Here is a 17,430-nt window from a genome sequence, read left to right on the forward strand (position 1 = left end):
GTGGTATTGGAAGTCAAAGGAATCTGCGCTTTCTTTATTTCGTATTTATCTACATACATAGTCGACAATGTTGTCAAATAAATCGAAATATCGGCATTAAAAATACTTTTAACAAAATGTTAAAACCCCGCATCCATCAGGTTTTACCTTTGGAGCAAAAAGAAAACAAATATAGACTTTTGTTAGTAACTCTGGAGTTAATCTTCCATTATCATTTCATTATATGTTTGTTTATGATGTTCATCTAAAAAAGTATTAGACGTTCAATAAATATACAGAGGATATACGGATGCTTAGCAACTAATGCTCGGCTGAGCGAAGAAGCGATGCACGACGGTGACGTAGTATAAGTTGTCGTGGCCGAGTGGTTAAGGCGATGGACTAGAAATCCATTGGGGTCTCCCCGCGCAGGTTCGAATCCTGCCGACAACGTGACTCTGTTTTTGTCCGATCTTTATCGAGACTGAATCTACATAAACTACGTTATGGTGGCGGCCATGTCTGTTGCAAAAAGCTACATTCAGAACTTTCCCTGTGCTACTGTGCTAAATATCTTGAATGTTGCTGCACAGTATTATGCTTACATCAGGTATGTTCCTGAATGGCAGCCACAAGATTAGGTAGAGCTGCAAATCATTCCAGCTGGATTCATTTTGTGTAGATTCCCACATATCTAAAAACATTTATTGTCCACAGCCCTGAGGAGAAGGAGTCTTTTAGTGAAATTATTTTTCTTTGAAGGAGAACATTAGAAAACAGCAAGGGCATTAGGGCAGCACTGCTGAAACATTAAATGAACACTCATTCGTAAATTTGGGCTACATGGTGGCATGTGTCATCTGTTTAGAAGGTCTAGGCTAGCTTTCTTCTTAATGGCACACCCTGTTCTTTAAATCATATTTCAGGTTGTTGTGTCAGTACATAGTAGGTGTAAAGTATTTATTTACTATTTGAAATCATGACACTAAAATTCCTATTTACAAAGGAGCAGAATTCTGAAATGTTAAATTATTTAGCAGATCTCAGGGACACATGGATGACCCATGTGTCCCTGAGATCTGCTGAATACAGTCGAGGCTATCCTTTCTCAGAGGGATCTGCTGATAAAGTGCTCAAGTTTTCTCATGACAGCAGTGTGCTGGATTCAGAGTTTCTTCCTGTTATGAGAGCTAACACAATGCATTTCTTATGCCTCAAATGAGAAATGTAATCATGTCACTTGCTGTTTTCCTCTCATCTTTTATTGTATTGCACTAGATACTCTCCTTATGTTCATGGGTCAAAGGAACCCAACATATAAGCTGCCACATCATTTCTGCAGTTTAAGATGCACAACAAATAAGAGAGATGGGATCACTGACCTATGTGGATCCGACTTGTTTGTCCAGCACATCCCACAGATGCTCAATTGGATTTCAACTGTGGAGAATTTGGAGGCTAAGTCAACACCTCAAACTCATTGTGGTGCTCCTCAAACCACAGCCATCAGGGAATACTGTGTCCATGGCAAGGTGCTCTGCAACAATGGTTTGGTAGGTGTCAAAGTAAAATCCATATGGTTGACAGGACCCAAGGCTGGCCTCCTGATGGCTGGCCTCCTTTAGTGCATCTTGGTGCCAGGGGTTCCCCAGGTAAGCAATGCAACCATCCAGGTTGATGTAAAAAAGAAAGTGATTCTTTAGACCAGGCCACCTGGTCCATCATTTCTCTGTGGTCCAGTTCTCATATTCACGTGCCCATTTTTGGCGCTACTGTTGGTGGACATGAGTCACCATGGGAACCCTGACTGCTGTGCAGCTATGCAGCCCCATACTAACAAACTGTGATGCACTGTGTATTCTGACTCTTTTCTATCAGAATTACCATGACACTTTTCTGCAATTTGACCTTTAGCAGCTTGTTTGTTGGATCACAGCACAGAGGCCAGCCTTGGGTCCCCATGAGCATCAGTAAGCTTTGTCCACCCATGACCCTGTTGCTGGTTCACCACTGTTTCTTCCTTGGACCACTTTTCGTAGATTGTGACCACTGCAGACTGACATGTGACTTAATGTTTTGCATAAGAGTAACTGTTCTGCTCTCTCTGGCATTATATATATGCAGCTCTAAAGCTTCATACAGGTGAGTTACATTCAGACTGCCATAGCTTTAACTTGTTTGAGGGGCTGGGACATATAAGCATGCTTGAGTGATCAGAATAAAAGCATTTCTGAAGTAATAAAGGTCTGTAATGACGCACTGTAGTAATGATGGGAGAAGATTATGAAATTAGATCTAAGGAATATCCCCTTATTACACATATTGTCTTATCTTTGATATAAAATGACTTTCTTCCATTATTGTTCTGTGACAAAAAGAGAGCTGCGATGGCCGGGAATCGAACCCGGGTCAACTGCTTGGAAGGCAGCTATGCTTACCACTATACCACCATCGCCTGATACACATCTGGAATCAGGCTTCTGTTCAGGCAGCATTTCAGCCGGGGCTTTACACGGCTGAGAGAGGAGGGGAGTGGAAACAAGGAGGAACAAAGCAAGAGAAGAGAAGTGAAGTGTTGAGTGATGCTTGCTTCAGTTAGAAACCAAAATCTTCTCTCACATCCTACTAATCCTGAAGTGCTCACTCACCAAAGTAGCTGCCTAGGTGGAAAAAGTAGTCTTTCTTTACTTAGGAGAAGTAAAGTAACCTGTATTAAAACACTCTGCTAAAAGTTGAAGTATCTATTGAACTTCTTTACTCAAGTAAAAGTGAAAATGTACCACCTCTGAAATGTACTCAAAGTAAAAAGTAAAAATATGTCTTGACTGATTTCTGTTCTCCACACTGACAGTACACTGATTATGCTGTCTTTATACTTTGCTTGTGATGTCTGTGGACGTTCCAGATATTTAATTCCTAGTGGGGCGCTTTGCCCTTTGGAGATGGTCTTGAGTTGTTACATGAGCCAAGGTGTGAAAAAGAGAGCTGCGATGGCCGGGAATCGAACCCCGGTCAACTGCTTGGAAGGAAGCTATGCTTACCACTATACCACCATCGCCTGATGTGCATCTGGAATCAGGCTTCTCTTCAGCCAGCGTTTCAGCCAGGTCTTTAAACAGCTGAGACAGGAGGAGACTGGAAAATAGGAGGAGCAAAGTAGCCAACGAGGCAAGAGAAGAGAAGTGTTGAGTGATGTTTACATCAAGAAAAGAAAAGATGAAAACTAGTTGTATTAAAATCCACTAGATTGTGCATCTTACCACACACCCCCTTAATGATTTTGGTGTGCTCTCTCCAAAGCTCTCTCCTTGGCTGGGAAACAAACCCACATCACACACTGGGAAGGCAGCTATGCTCGCCACTATAAAGGCACCGCTTTGAATACATCTAAAACTTGCCTGCTGACTCAGCAGTGTGGCCTCCACGTGTGACTACATCTGGGCAGAGAGGAGAGTTTAAAAGAAGGTAGGAGAAAGAGAAGAGTGCATCAGTTAATACGTGTTTCTTTCTCTCCGTTGTGATGACAACTGAGCCCCCTTTTCCAAACATTTAATCCACTATTAATATTATTATAATCTGAAAATACCTGCTTCCAAAGCTGTAGTCCACTCTTTCAACAGTCAATTTGCAGCGTGTTTAGTTTTGCCTACAGAAAGGGAGTTGTTTGTAAAGGGTAACTTTGAGTGCACATGTAAGCAAAAGAAACATAACATGAGAACTTTAGTAAGAGATCTAAGTAACAGCCACTTACTCCACACTATATATTGTCTTATCTCTGATATAAATTGCCTTTCCTCCATTATTGTTCTTTGGAAAAAGGAAACTGCGATGGCCGGGAATCGAACCCGGGTCAACTGCTTGGAAGGCAGCTATGCTTACCACTATACCACCATCGCTTGATGCACATCTGGAATCACATGATCCATGACCATGAACACCACAGCTGCTGTGCACCAGTTCAACACAGTGCTTTACTTTAAATCCATCACAGTACAGTAAGCTAACCTGTTTATCCTGCACTAACCTGCAGAGGATCTTCAGGCAACATTTCAACAACAAAGCATACCCCACTTTCCTTTGATCAAATCCCACTGAACATCCTTACCTTAAATCTAACCTCTCTTCTTCCTCTCCTGTCTTTCTTATCTTTCTCCATGCAGCACATTCATGGACAGAGCCTGGTCAGTCCTCTGTGTACGGCTTGTTTAGTGACTCCCAAATACACAACAGTGGCAGTATAGGTTAAAATTTTACAGTTTTATTGTTGTTTACTATTGCTGGGGGTTGCTGACAGCTTTCTGAGTGGGAAATCTGAGTTGAAGGGACATTCCAGAATCAAATTCTGACTGGGAACTCCTGACTTATTCAGGAACGCATCATAAAAGCCATTTAGAGCCACTAGAGGCTAAATGTTGTCAGCATTAACTGAAACAAGTAACATTACTGCTTAAGTTAAAAACAAAACAAACAAAACATGGACATGTTATCAAAAATATATGTGGACACTTTTGACACATACAAAAAAATGAAATGTCATTTTAAATGATATATATACTTTGATTGGGAATGGAGGCCGTACTGCTTTTTAAATCGTTTAAATGTCTTAGCCAATTACGGTAGAGCATGACAAACCTAAAGTGTTCTGACTGCCGTGGAGCCCCGTAACACTCACACTCGTTGCACTGCCTCATCTTACTAACAGATGTCACCGTCGAGTCATTTCAAGCAGTTATTCGATAATTTATTCTTAAAACTATTTTTTCTTTATAAATATATTTTCATATTTAAGTGCCCGTTACTGTGCTTATATTATTACGACCCCTCGTTGTCACTGGTAAAACTGACAAGGCAGCAGCCACTGATTGAGAGTGATTCACGTTCTGTGACTAAAATATGTAAAATATGTTTATGTTACTATTCAAAAGAGCAAGGCACAAAACAGGACGTTGAAAAGAAGAGCGCTGTGGCAGATTACAGTCGGTTACAGCATATTACATGAAGTTAAATATCTGCTGGTGTAAAACACACTTTAAGTATACTTTAATGATTATTTCTTTAATACACAGGATGCGTTCAACAGCTGGCCTCACGGTCATTTTGCAATAGGGGATGTAGCTCAGTGGTAGAGCGCATGCTTTGCATGTATGAGGCCCCTGGTTCAATCCCCGGCATCTCCAGACTTTTGAAGTGCTGAATCAGCCTGGTGCCGCTTTGCAGCATGTCGGATTCTCAGTAAGGTAGTACACGTAGACGTGAAACGTGTGGTGTGTGGAGGTAAAAACAACGTATCCACAGTCAGCCGTGCTGCTGTCTTTGTACGCTGGTAGGTAAAATATTTGAAGACAAACATTAGATCTAATCACAGTCTTAACTACTTTTTAAAGTATTTTTGTTTTCATTTTCTCTAAAAACTTTGAAGAAACCATAAAAGCTTCCATGCTTATGTGCAGATCAATAATATTTTTTGCCACTTCATGTCCTGACTAGTTTTCCTCCCTCGCTGAACTCTAATAAGTCTGCAAGCTTTGCAGTGTATATGAGGAACAGACGTGGAGAGGGCAGCAAATCAAGTCTATTCTTCTTTCTTGCAGCATTACACGTTCTCGAGACCAGGAGGCACACGAGGGCACCAGAGAGAAAGAAATCCTCAGTTTTTTAAGTGTTCAGTGAGCCTACAGCAGCACATGTCGAGATCTCGTTCTAGTACTTATGAAGGCTGCCGGCAGGTGGCAGTATCTGTCTGCAACGCTCAGTGGAAACCGTGACCGTGACAGTAAATACTGCAACTTTCATTTCGGCTTGACAGGCACGTCTCTGGGCTGAGTTCACCGCCCACTCTCATGTGACGCTTATAGAAAGAGGAAGAGTGGGCCCGGGCTGCAGATAGGACACAACACTTCACACCACACGGGTTTCCCTGATGCAAATTCAGTAGCAGATACTGCCCATGACTAAATATGAACAAATAAAAGTTGTCTAGTGGCGAACTTTGCTACAGCTTGATTCACGTTTGATCTCTGTGATCTAGCTGCTAGATTGGGGAATTCAGGAAAACCCACATGAAGAGGCTTCCAATGAAAAAGCTAGTTTGGGTTTTTTTTAAACTTTTTTTTATCGCTGTTTACTGCTGAAATATTGTAGAAAATGCGGCATGAGCATTTCTAGTCATGCAGTTGTGATTCATGTAGAGTGATTAGTGCTGGGTAAATCTGATCAGATTTGCTGAAATGTGGGAAAACTGAGAGTTAGAAAGTCAACTGGGAATTCAAAAGAGTTGTTTCAGTGAGAGAAAGCTGATGTTTCATACTCTGTAATCACCTTTTAATTTTGGTCCAGACTGAAAGGTTTCGACAAGTTTTGCATGTTAGTGCTGTGGGATAGTGCAAATGTTGGTATCAAGCCGATAACCAGTAAATACTAGGTCAGTATTGCTGATACCAACACTGATACCCATACTGATGATCTACAGAGGTAGTGTTTATAAGGGAGAGCGTTGTGTCATGATTTATGGGATCACCAATTTGCTAATTCTGAACACATTTTAAAGAGCACTAAATCACTTTGGTTTTTATTTTCCACAATAATAAGGTAATAGAACAAAACACACCTTCCAGCTGAGTTTTGTTGTTCATGTATTTCAAACATGGGACTTCATAAAGACCTTCGGCTTCACTTCTGTTGTTTAAATGAGTCATGAGGGATAAATAAAATAGATATGACAGTCAACCAAAAAAGGTTCAGACATTTTTCATATTGCGTATTACATATTTCGTTTTTTCTTTTTATAAAAGGATAATTTAGTGAACACACTTCAGAGGGCTACATACTGAACTTAGAGTACAGAAACGTTAGAAGTGTTGATATTTGGATTGATCCAGCCACCTCTATTGCATGGATTGTTGTGCATTTGGACATTCATAAAGTCCAGCAAGTTCATATTTGCACTCATGTCTGTAATTGCAGGTGGATTTTCTCTCTCCTCCTGGTTTGCAGTCCCCATCAATCACTACCCTTCTAATGTGTAAAAGCCATAATAATGATAATGATAGTGCAGAGTTGTAGTTAGAAACAAGGTGATTAAGGACCATCAAAGTAATTTTAAAAGATCTTAAAATCTGGTCTAAAACTTGCTGGAAGTTGGTACAAAATGCTGAAACAGGAATTGTTCTAGTTAAAGGCCTGGTCGGGGAGTTCTGTAGAGTCGGCAGTCTTTCAATGCCGTTCTGCTAAGGCAGGTGAAAAGGTAGTAATATCTCCACATAACCTTCAAAATAAAACAGGAAGTAAACCTAAAGGGGGACCAAGAGCAAACTCAAAATGAAAGAAGCAGATAGCGGGGAACAAAGGAGGCACATGAATAAAGACTAACACTCAGAAAAACAAGAACTGAGGATTTACAAGAAAAATGTATGATTACCAATAAGAGGCACAGAAAAAGCAAAAGCTAAGGATAATAAACAGGAACCTCAACAAGAGCAGTATGAACTCTGACCTTTCATCTCACGTGAGCAGAGGGGGGTAGAGTAGCCAAAATTGTAATCAAGTAATATTGGCACTACTTCATGGTAGTTTTACTCAGGTAAAAGTAAAAAGCAGCCATCCAAGAAATTACTTAAGTAAGAGTAAAAACGTTTTTTGTAAAAAAGGCTACTTGAGTAACTGATCATAGCATCTGATTTAATGTTTAAAAATGAGATAATCAGACAGACAAAAATGTAGTTTTGTGCAAGTTTGGGTATTTTAAAAGCAAAAAAAAAAATACTATTAAATACTATAAATAACATGATTACAAAATAATAAATCTAAGCAGAGGAAACACTTTTCCAAATCCTTATTAAACTAATATTTAGAGTAGGTATTACCTATGGTGCTACTTTACTTCTCCAAATGGCACAATAGGCTCAGCAGATAGAATAACATTAAAACAACAAACCTTATGTACGATTGTAGGTTTGTGTCTGTGTCTCATGCATTTTTGGTTAAAACGTGTTTATCATTCATTCCCTGGAGTTACTCACACTGAGTAGAGTCGTCAGAATTTTTTCTCAAGTAAGAATATTACTCAAGTAACAGTTAAAAGCACAGTGTAGTAAAATTACTCCTAAAAGTTATTTTTTTCTAAAACATTACAAGTAAATGTAGCTACGTAAATGTAATCAGTTACTACCCTTCTCTGCACGTGGGTTATGTGTTCTTATGCTGATGTCATTATTCGAAACTTTGCTAACGTCATGAAGAATCTATGGCAGAAAAGAGGGAAGTGTTTGTTAGAGCCCATTTAAACTCTGTTGTATAATCAGAATCTAGGTTTCACTGGTAAATGGGTTGTCTTACCCCAAAAAGCCAAATAGAAAAGTTGCAACAGAATTACATTCATGATTTCAGTAGACCACCTTGATATCTGAACTAATTACAGTGATCTAAGGCTATATGTCATTGGATGTTAAATGTTTCATTGTATCATTTGTTGCATCTCTGATGGAATGCTTGTGTTTTTTCTGCACATTATTTGCATTTTTCCATTAGTACAGATGTAACATACAGGTAACATTCAGGTATCAAATGTTAGCGCTAACAGTCATGATTTTAATAAACCGATTCTCAGTAATGCCTCCCGTCTGTTGCTCATTCTAAAAAAAACTGTCAGCCCAGCACCAGGAGCTCCTGCAGACGTGGGAGTGGTGACGGTTAACGGTTGTAAGAAAAAGAAAGTAGAGGCAGTCAGCTGACTGAATGTGAAACATACTGACATACTCAAGTTTTGAATTTCATTCACCTTTCCAGGAATCTCCCTTAGTGAGTTCAAAAATGAATAGCAGCTAACGAGTTATGGCTGCAGTGACATATACACAGACAATTTGGGATTTTTGAGTTCATTGCATTTATTGCAGAATGACATTTTGAAAACTCTTGGTAATTTCTACACTTAATACTAAAGAAAACAGAAGTAAATTATTGTTGCTTTCAGCAGAAACACACACTCGCAAAGTGCCCAAAATGCTGAGTTTATCTTATTTAATTACATGTAAATTTTGTTTCATAATTACAATGTAAAATATTAAATTCAGTGGAATCTGGTCTGGTTTACTTGATATAAATTTGATTTGTACTGATCACATTTTCCTTTATGATGAATTATTAAATTAAATAAATCTTTGATTTGACAAATTTCAGTTGCTTCTTCATGTTCATTGACGGTGCATAATGTTTTTGTTTTAGCGAGGCATGAAATATGGGCTTTCTCTGAGAGTTGGGAACTCAAAAGAGAAGTGAAGCTGCATCCAAGCCTTATATCACCAAGCAATGCAAAGCAATACATTGGTGTAAAGCACGCTGCCACTCGAACAGCGGAGATGTGTTCTCTGGAGTGATGAATCGTACTTCTTCATACTTCATCGTACTTCTTCATCTGGCAATCCAACCTGGGTTTGGCCTGGATTTGGCAATTGCCAGGAGAACACCAAGTGTAGAGTTTGGTGGAGGGGAATAATGGTGTTGGGTTGTTTTTAAGGAGTTGGGCTCAGTCCCTTACTTCCAGTGAAAGGAACTATTAATACTTCAGCATACTGAGACATTTTGGAGAATTTCCCAACTTTGTGGGAACAGTTTGGGGATGGCTGCTTCCTGTTCCAACATGCTCCATAAAGACATGTATGAGAAGGGTTGGTGTGGAAGAACTTGGCTGGCCTGCACAGTCCTGACCTCAATTTTGGTCCAGACTGAAAAGGCTGGACTAGTATTGCACATATTGTTGAATGTTTAACTGTATAATTTATTGCATGTTTTTGAAACATAGTGATATACTCAAGTTTTCAGTTTCCTTTCCAGGAATCTCCCCAAGCAATTTCAAAAACGAATAGCTGCTAAAGCTAAGGCTGCAGTGACATACACACAGACCATAGGATTTTTGAGTTTATTGCATTTATTGCAGAATGACACTTTAAAAACTCTGGGTAACTTTTACACTTATTACAAAAGAAAACAGAAATAAATCACTTGCTTTTTTTCCCTTTCAGTATAAAGCAGCGCATGCTTCATCTCAGTGGATGTACAGAACATAAAACAAAATCACTCATCGCATTCATTCCACAGAAGCTTCATTTTGCAAAGCACAGTGTTGCCAAGAATATTCCACGGGAATTAACAGGAGGACGTTCGAAAAGAACTACACATCATACATGTTTACACACATACTTTAAGACACAGCTTACACTTTAAGTAACTCAAATGATACAATAACTTTTTTCAGAAGGTTTTAGGAGAAAAGAAAACAGCGTGCATTTATCACCATGAACCCAAACTGAAATAAAGTACAAACATCCCACAAAAGAAGTGTGGGAAATTATATGTAGAGTATAATGCTTATTTATTCACAATGCATCCAAACACTGTCCTGCAGCGTTTTCTATTTCAGGCCGAACTGGACCCATTCATTCCAAGTCACACTTGCTGTTTTACATCATTACGAGTCATGTTGGCTATAGCTGTCCACGAGTCTCAGCCATTTATGTGGCTTTAAGAACAGTTCAGTCTTATAAATGGTGTTGTCTGGTCATTTGTTAGCCATACTCTGAGGAAGGCGGTCCCGTCACCAGTTTAGAGTAACCCGACAAGGCCCCTAGGTCAATGTACAGCGAGCCCTTCCTCCTGATGTGTCCAGAACCTTCAGAGTACAGAGAGGATTCTGCAGAGAAGACGAGGTAAATGTTAACGTTAAGTAGCCAGCTTATTATTAATAACAGAGAACAAACTGAGCTCGGCACTAAAGGCTTTACCCTGCGTGGTGTCGTGGTGCTGACTCTGCTGCCGTAGCAAGGTGTGGGTGGCCTCTTCCAGGGCCGAGTCAAGACTCCAGCAACGCGGCTGATCCTCTCTAGGAGGGTTGATGGCGTCATCCTTTAGTAGCTCAGATGCCGAGCTCCGCAGCGCAGGGTTCCTCTCTAGGGCTCGCTCCAGGAAGGACCGCATAACTGGGCTGCAGTCCTCCGCAATGTCCTCCAAAGGAGGGGCCTGCTTGTGGATCTGTTTGGAGACAGATAGACTGTCATTAAAGAAGAGAAAAACAAAGCTAGCACTTCCAAATAACTCAAGAAAAAAACAGCTATGCAGAACCGAAGCTGCCCTTTTTTTTCAGTGGCCATGTGAGCAGTGGTTTGTAAAAGCAGTATGGTTACAATAAACAGGAACAAGGAGCAGCTGCAAAGCTCAGCCCGTACAAGTGACTTGGCCCTGTAATGCTACTTCTCCATGACGGCAGTTTCAAGTGGAAGTGAGTAAACGGCCAGAGCAAAGAAGCTGATAATCATTTTAAAAACAGAAATGGGACTAGCTAAAATGGAAAGAGCCCATGTAATGGAACGCTTTTAGAGTGGTGAATGACTAAATAAGCCACAGGTCACCCACTGCAAACATCCTCTTTATCGCCTGGCAATCTTGACTGCGAAGGGCGTGAGCATGTTGTGTGCGGTAAGTGTGTCACTATTTGACTCGCAGGATACTAACAACACAGGACTGTCTCTGCTGAGGCATGTAACAGAGGCATATGTCTCCAATGGTAATTGGTAACCAAGGAGGATTTATACCTGCAGCTAGGAAAGAGCAACATTAACACTAAAGGACTTGTTTTTCCTAATTGTCTCTTTCCTTTTAGGTCTGTGTTGGCCCAACATACTCAGTGCTATTCAGTGTGCACCAGCCACTGAGGTGCAGGTAGCATACAGTGGGGTTGTTGTTGTTTTTTTAAGAGCAATTTTAGGAAAAAAGAAAAATCAAGAAATGAAAACAAACAAAAACAAAATTAAGTGATGTACTAATTTGCTGTGTAATAACTATTTCATGGGAAACCTTTCACAGTTTATCTACAAAATGATTTACTATCATGCAATCTAGCATTAAGCATAAAGGTCAGCTCATGCTGATGGGAAAGTACTTGGTCATAAATCAGAGCACTGAAACTTAAGAGATACCGACGTTTCCAAATAAGGCAAACATCAGCATCCAACTTTAGGGTCATCAGACGTCTCTGGTGCGCAAATTCAAACATGCCCTTTTCCTCCCAATATCACAAATTCATCCTGTGAGGACCACAAATATCTGCACCAACCATTCTGGTTGCGTTCATTTCCCTATGATGTGATTTTCATGTGCAGTACTTACAATGTACAGGTAGGATGGATATGCAGTGCGTGGGTATCTCCTGACCCAGGGAGGACTACCGGTCTGCATGTGAATGATGGTGGTGCCCAGGCTGTAGATGTCTGTCTTGGTGCTGTGTCCTCGACACAGAACCAACTCTGGACTCATATACATCTGAAAGAAAGACAGGGGATGTTTAGTGGGTGACTTTTAACATGGCTGCAGATCAGAATGGCAGAGAGAGAGCGAGAGAAACAAGTTCCCTTTTTATTCAGTGCGACAGTCAAATTCTCCGTGTCAGCGAGACACAACAAACAGGAAGTGACCTGTTGTTAGTGTAAAAGGGGTTTTCTGCCTGCAACCAAACAAGCAACCTGCAGACCCACGCTGCGCATGAAAAAAGGTAAGGGAAGTGCAGAAGTGTGTTGGCCTTTGGAGGGTGAAAGGTAAACACACCAGAGTTCATCTCTTTGTGTCTTTCTGCTGGAAATTCCAGCTTGCACTCCCATGTTCATGTAACCCTGAGCAGCCCAGCATATTTACAGGCTGTGCCTGTAAATACGCACAGGCTGTGCCTCTCTTATTATTACTCCTGGGTGTCTGCCCTGGGACTTTCCACAAGCACTTGAGAGGCCCGGGGGTGCATGTACACAGAACTATATAGACTGTCACACAAGCATGGGAAAGCAAGGACCAGTGGGTGAGAAGGTGTGTGCAAAATCTTCATCCTAAAAAAAAAAACAACTTAAAGAGCTGAAAGCCCTGAGCATCAGCAAGCTATTAATAGTGGCTGTGAGGCCAATGAGTGCACTGACTGCTCTAAATTAATGCTTGCCAGTCACTGACTCTGTAATCATTTTGGAAAAGCACACAAGTGCTGACAAGTCGTGGGACTAATTTGCTAAAATCCCTAGGGAAGTCTAGTGTGAGTCACGTGTCAACACACGCTCCAGATCAGCAAAAGAAAAGCAAGCATTGATCGGAGAGCAATTACTCAAAACAGAAGGCCCGCATTCATTACAGGGCTACACTTACATCTTTTAAGGAGGAGCGGCTTATTTCCTTACCTCTGTTCCTCTCAGATCTCTGGGAATGTATACATCATCTGTCATCTGCACTGTCAGCCCAAAGTCCACTAGGACTGCTTTGTCTGACATCAGGACAATGTTGCTGGCTGTGGAGAGATGAAAAGGAAGGAGGTGTGATTCAAGTTGGTGCTTGAACTGATAAGATTTCAGTTTCAGGTCCACTGAGTCTGTATTGATCTTAAGCATGAAAACGATAAGTAGGTCACAGGCTTTGACGAAGGAAATTGCCACGAAGAGACTCATCCTTGTCCCTAAAATGTCACCAAGGTTTAATTACATATTTTGACTGCAGGCAGGAAATGCTAAGAACCGCAGCTTGTCAGAGGGCCAGAATGGTCATTTTAATAAGTCACTTGCCTCTCTGGACCATAATTGTAACCCTGACTGAGCATGAGAAGCAGGCTGGAATTTCCAGACAGCCAGCGAGCCTTTAAGCAGTGAGGCTGACAGACAGCTCTGCAGAATGCTTTGATCCCAGCAGCACTGCTGTGGTTCCTCAGCTGAGCTCCACCTGCAGTAACTAGGGCGTATTTGTGTGATCTGTCATGATAGCTACCAGTCACTGTGACCAGGCTACCTTTGAAGAATTACTGAAAAAGCATTAGTCAATCTATCAGATTCCTATGATCTGCTTGGTTTGTGGCTGTTCCCTGATTCATTCTTTTCAGCGAATTGAGTTATTTACAAGAGCAATATCCGTCTGTGGCTTGAATTTGACGCATAGAAGATACAAACTGTAATTGCATAATTTCCTGTAACCTATGTACTTGTTCAATACCATGGAGCACATCCATCAAGAGTAAGTGACACACATCTTTTATGCTTACGTTTGATGTCATGGTGAATGACGTTGTGTGAGTGCAGGTACTCCAAGCCCCGCAGGACTTGCTTGGTCACCCAGATGATTTCGAACTCTCTCATCGGTCCGCAGCTGTCCAGTTTCTCCAGCACAGAGCCGCCTTCGCCGGCCTCCATGAACAGGTGGATGCTCTGGTTCCAGAGCAGAACGCCGTACAGCTCGGCGATGTTCTCATGGTGAAAGCGGGCCTGAAACTCTACATCAGCGGCTTTGAAGTTCTCCATGGGGATCTAGCGAGGGAGATAAGACACATGATCACAAATAGCCCACCGTTTTGGGAAACATGTTCATCTTATTTCTTGGAGTGAGTTAAAAGGCTCGGTGACACCATTGCATTTGACTGTTAAATATGAAGCCAATGAGCTAAATGAGACATCCTGGGGACTGCTGGCCAAATGGATCCGTGTTTGCTTACAGTGACAACAAACTGACTTTTCACATTTTGCATTTTTATTGGCAAGGGTGGCTTTATTTGACAGTGCACAGAGGATTTATCAGTTATTGGTAGAGCTAGCTAGCTCGGTAAAATGCATACTTAGATCTGTCCATATATTTTCTTCCACTTCTGTATTGTGGTTTATCTGGAGCCCATCCCAACTCCACACAGAAAGGCCCCAGCCGGCCGGTGGATTTGAACCCAGGAATCCACAGTGCTAACCACCACACAGTGTGAGAGCAAAATGTGCTACTTACATATAAAATGCTGATGTTTTGGACCCTGCCTCAAGTGGCGATTTAAGGAACTACAATTAATGGTTCATTTTTATTATAATTATTGTTTTTTTACCCTGACAGCCTAATCGGGTAGTTCAGCTCAGTTAGTTCTGCAAATAAAATATACATTTAATACATACTTCACAAGGACACTGACTCTTTCTGTATTTAACAGATTAGCTGACATAGTAACATACTGTTATCCTGTTTTTTGTGCTTTAAGAAATCTATTGTTATTAGTTTGTCAGTGATAATTTTAAAGTTGTTTCTTTAAAGGAATAATTTCTCAGTAATTATTATCTGATGATGGCATTGTTTTAAGCAGATAAGGACACCCTAACTCCAAGCCCTTATTGCAAACTATTTCCAGTAAATCCTTCACAGCAGCGTGAAAAAAACAACACTGTGTCAACATAGTATTCTGACGATAACACCTGACTAGAGAGGAAAGTACTCCTTCCTCATTTGTCAATATTTTCCATACAACAGCGTAAGCACGCTGCCTCCCTCCCTCCTCTTTCTCAAGCATAGGTCTGCCCAGATAGAAGCAGCATGTGTGGTTTTTACATGTGTCTTTAATGAATCTGACCCTGTCACAAACATCCAGAGGAGCTGTGGGAAGTTATTGTTGAAATTCCAGTCTTACATTAATCCCAGCCCATGTTGTAAGTTTGTTACAAGAACAAATAGTTCTTCATTCAGCAACCCTGTTCCTCTTTCACCCAGTAAACATAGCAAATGTCACGCTGGCACCAACAATCTTTGTACAAACAGAGGAGTAATTGGACTGTGAACAAGCAGTATTTGGCAGGTTAAATATTTGGCACGCAGGTCAAGAGCTGTCGAGAAGTCAAGCACAGGCGGGATTTCTAGTCACCGATCAGGAAGACTCACCAGTTTGCAGGCCATTCTCTTCCTGGTGGTGGTGTCCTGAGCCAAGTGGACTTTCCCAAATGAGCCCTTAGGCACGAGGCCAGACCCATGATTCTTGTAGGTCAATTTCCATGGAAACAGGAGAACGTCCATGTTAATCTGGTAGCGGCCTTTTTTCACAGCCATGTCCTTCTATTTGTTTTTAGGAAGGAAAAAAAAGAAAATTATGCAAGTTTTTCTAGGCTGACCACATCAACTAAACATTCAGGTTATGTTGAAGATTAAAAAAAAAGAAAAAACAACAAGATTCTCACCTTATTTAGGAGGACTCCCATTTCCTCTGGCAGGTTTGGCAAGGCTGCCGTCTGCATGCTGGACAGGAGGTTGACAAAGGACAGGACCTCTGTCACAGTCCCATATCGAACTCCATTAGCGTAGTCCTTCTGCTCACTCCCCAAAACCACCACCTCCCCTGCCTCCTCATTCTCATCCATCTCCTCCTGGGAAAGTCCTTCTTCGTCTTCTAACGACAAGATTTCGTCTTCCTCCTCTTCCTCGAGCCGATATAGAGTCTCTGCAGCATTAATAATGTCCTCTAAATTCATGTGAGTCAAGAGCAGTTCTATTCCCGAATCATATTTGTAATCCATGTTAATGCTCCGTTTGTCCAGCTCCATCTAAAATCAAACATCAGGAGGTCAGTGTGGGGACTGTTTCCGTGCTGACTTGAATTGTATAAGCAAGCGGATCGTTCATGACAGGGAAGGTTCACGTGGGGAGCAGGACGTGCAGTGAAACTACACTTAAGAAGTGAAGCTTTGATACAGCTGGCTGAACACACAACTGGGAGGGGCTTCACAGGGCTGTTTTCCAAGCAAAAGAAGGGAGTTTCGCAGTAAAGCTGGGAAGCCCCCCCAGGAAAGCTTGAACCTTATTATACATTTATAAAACAACAACTGCCCATTATTATAACTATTATTAGCATTATGATGCTGCGATAAAGAGTTCAGCTCACATTATTCGATGAAAATCATACACATGTGCATTAATGCAAACCCCATGCAACATTTGAAATAAATACATAAAAAATAAACCGTATTACGATCCAAACATGCAAATTTAGAATAGGTGCCTAGAAAAATAAAACAAACAAACAAACAAACAAAAAACAGTAGCTGTAGAGCTATAACTAGCTATCTGCCAAATATTCAGCTGCTAAAGAAAAGAAAAATAGAGTTTCGCTGAATAACAGGAGTTACTTCTTTGAGTGACAGAAACCACGCGTTACCTGCCTTATGAAATTGAGTCGGAAGCTTAAGCGCACCGTCGTGTCTTCATTGTGGCGCCCCGCAGACTGTCTGATGTATGAAGCTTCGTGGATTGTGTTTAGAACGAAGTAAACACAGGAAGTGTGGCGTGTCTGTGGAGGTGGAGTACCTCTTTAGTGTCAGCTGCCAGCAGCTCTCTCTCGCTGTCTTTGTAGGTTTCGTTTTCCCTTTTCTTGTTTCCTCAAATGAAAAAACACAACAAAAAAATAAAAAATAAAAAAAAAACGAAAAGCTTTCAGGACTGTTGGGTGCTTTCCTATCGGGAGACGTGTCTCGTTTAATGTAGGATGCATAATATATCACCAACACTGAAGCTCATTCGTAGTAAATAAAATAAAAACAAATTTCAATTCAATTTCAAATTTGATACCTTTAAAAGACGTTACAGAGTCAGCCCAAAGAAATCGGATGATAGTTTTTTAAACACTAGAAAGTGTCTTTTCTGGTATCTCTA

At 41.0% G+C, this 17,430-nt stretch overlaps 1 protein-coding gene and 5 non-coding genes across 9 annotated transcripts; 2 read left to right on the forward strand and 4 right to left on the reverse strand.

Annotated features, from left to right (window-relative positions):
• Positions 1-350: 350 nt before the first annotated feature.
• Positions 351-432, forward strand: trnas-aga (transfer RNA serine (anticodon AGA)). Its single transcript has one exon. It is a non-coding gene; the product is annotated as a tRNA-Ser (tRNA).
• Positions 433-2,362: 1,930 nt separating this feature from the next.
• On the reverse strand, positions 2,363-2,434 carry trnag-ucc (transfer RNA glycine (anticodon UCC)). Its single transcript has one exon. It is a non-coding gene; the product is annotated as a tRNA-Gly (tRNA).
• A 531-nt stretch (positions 2,435-2,965) lies between these two features.
• On the reverse strand, positions 2,966-3,037 carry trnag-ucc (transfer RNA glycine (anticodon UCC)). Its single transcript has one exon. It is a non-coding gene; the product is annotated as a tRNA-Gly (tRNA).
• Positions 3,038-3,803: 766 nt separating this feature from the next.
• trnag-ucc (transfer RNA glycine (anticodon UCC)) lies at positions 3,804-3,875 on the reverse strand. The gene has a single exon. It is a non-coding gene; the product is annotated as a tRNA-Gly (tRNA).
• Positions 3,876-5,084: 1,209 nt separating this feature from the next.
• trnaa-ugc (transfer RNA alanine (anticodon UGC)) lies at positions 5,085-5,156 on the forward strand. The gene has a single exon. It is a non-coding gene; the product is annotated as a tRNA-Ala (tRNA).
• A 4,722-nt stretch (positions 5,157-9,878) lies between these two features.
• On the reverse strand, positions 9,879-17,417 carry map3k8 (mitogen-activated protein kinase kinase kinase 8). 4 transcript variants are annotated; one of them, XM_026179975.1, is made up of 9 exons: positions 17,347-17,417; positions 17,086-17,156; positions 15,963-16,325; positions 15,670-15,840; positions 14,030-14,291; positions 13,182-13,288; positions 12,136-12,288; positions 10,755-11,001; positions 9,879-10,663 (listed from the first exon to the last, which is right to left on the reverse strand). In XM_026179975.1, the coding sequence occupies exons 3-9, from the start codon at positions 16,323-16,325 to the stop codon at positions 10,539-10,541; spliced, it is 1,428 nt and encodes a 475-aa protein (XP_026035760.1). In that variant the 5' UTR covers positions 17,086-17,156; positions 17,347-17,417; the 3' UTR covers positions 9,879-10,538. The 4 variants fall into 4 exon arrangements, with proteins under 4 accessions (XP_026035760.1, XP_026035761.1, XP_026035758.1 ...); XM_026179976.1 differs by lacking the exon at positions 17,347-17,417 and having other exon boundaries at positions 17,086-17,157; XM_026179973.1 differs by lacking the exons at positions 17,086-17,156; positions 17,347-17,417 and adding an exon at positions 16,941-17,079.
• Between the last annotated feature and the right edge of the window lie 13 nt (positions 17,418-17,430).

Source organism: Astatotilapia calliptera, chromosome 9 (assembly GCF_900246225.1).
Source record: "Astatotilapia calliptera chromosome 9, fAstCal1.2, whole genome shotgun sequence".
In the NCBI taxonomy this organism is placed as follows: Eukaryota; Metazoa; Chordata; class Actinopteri; order Cichliformes; family Cichlidae; genus Astatotilapia; species Astatotilapia calliptera.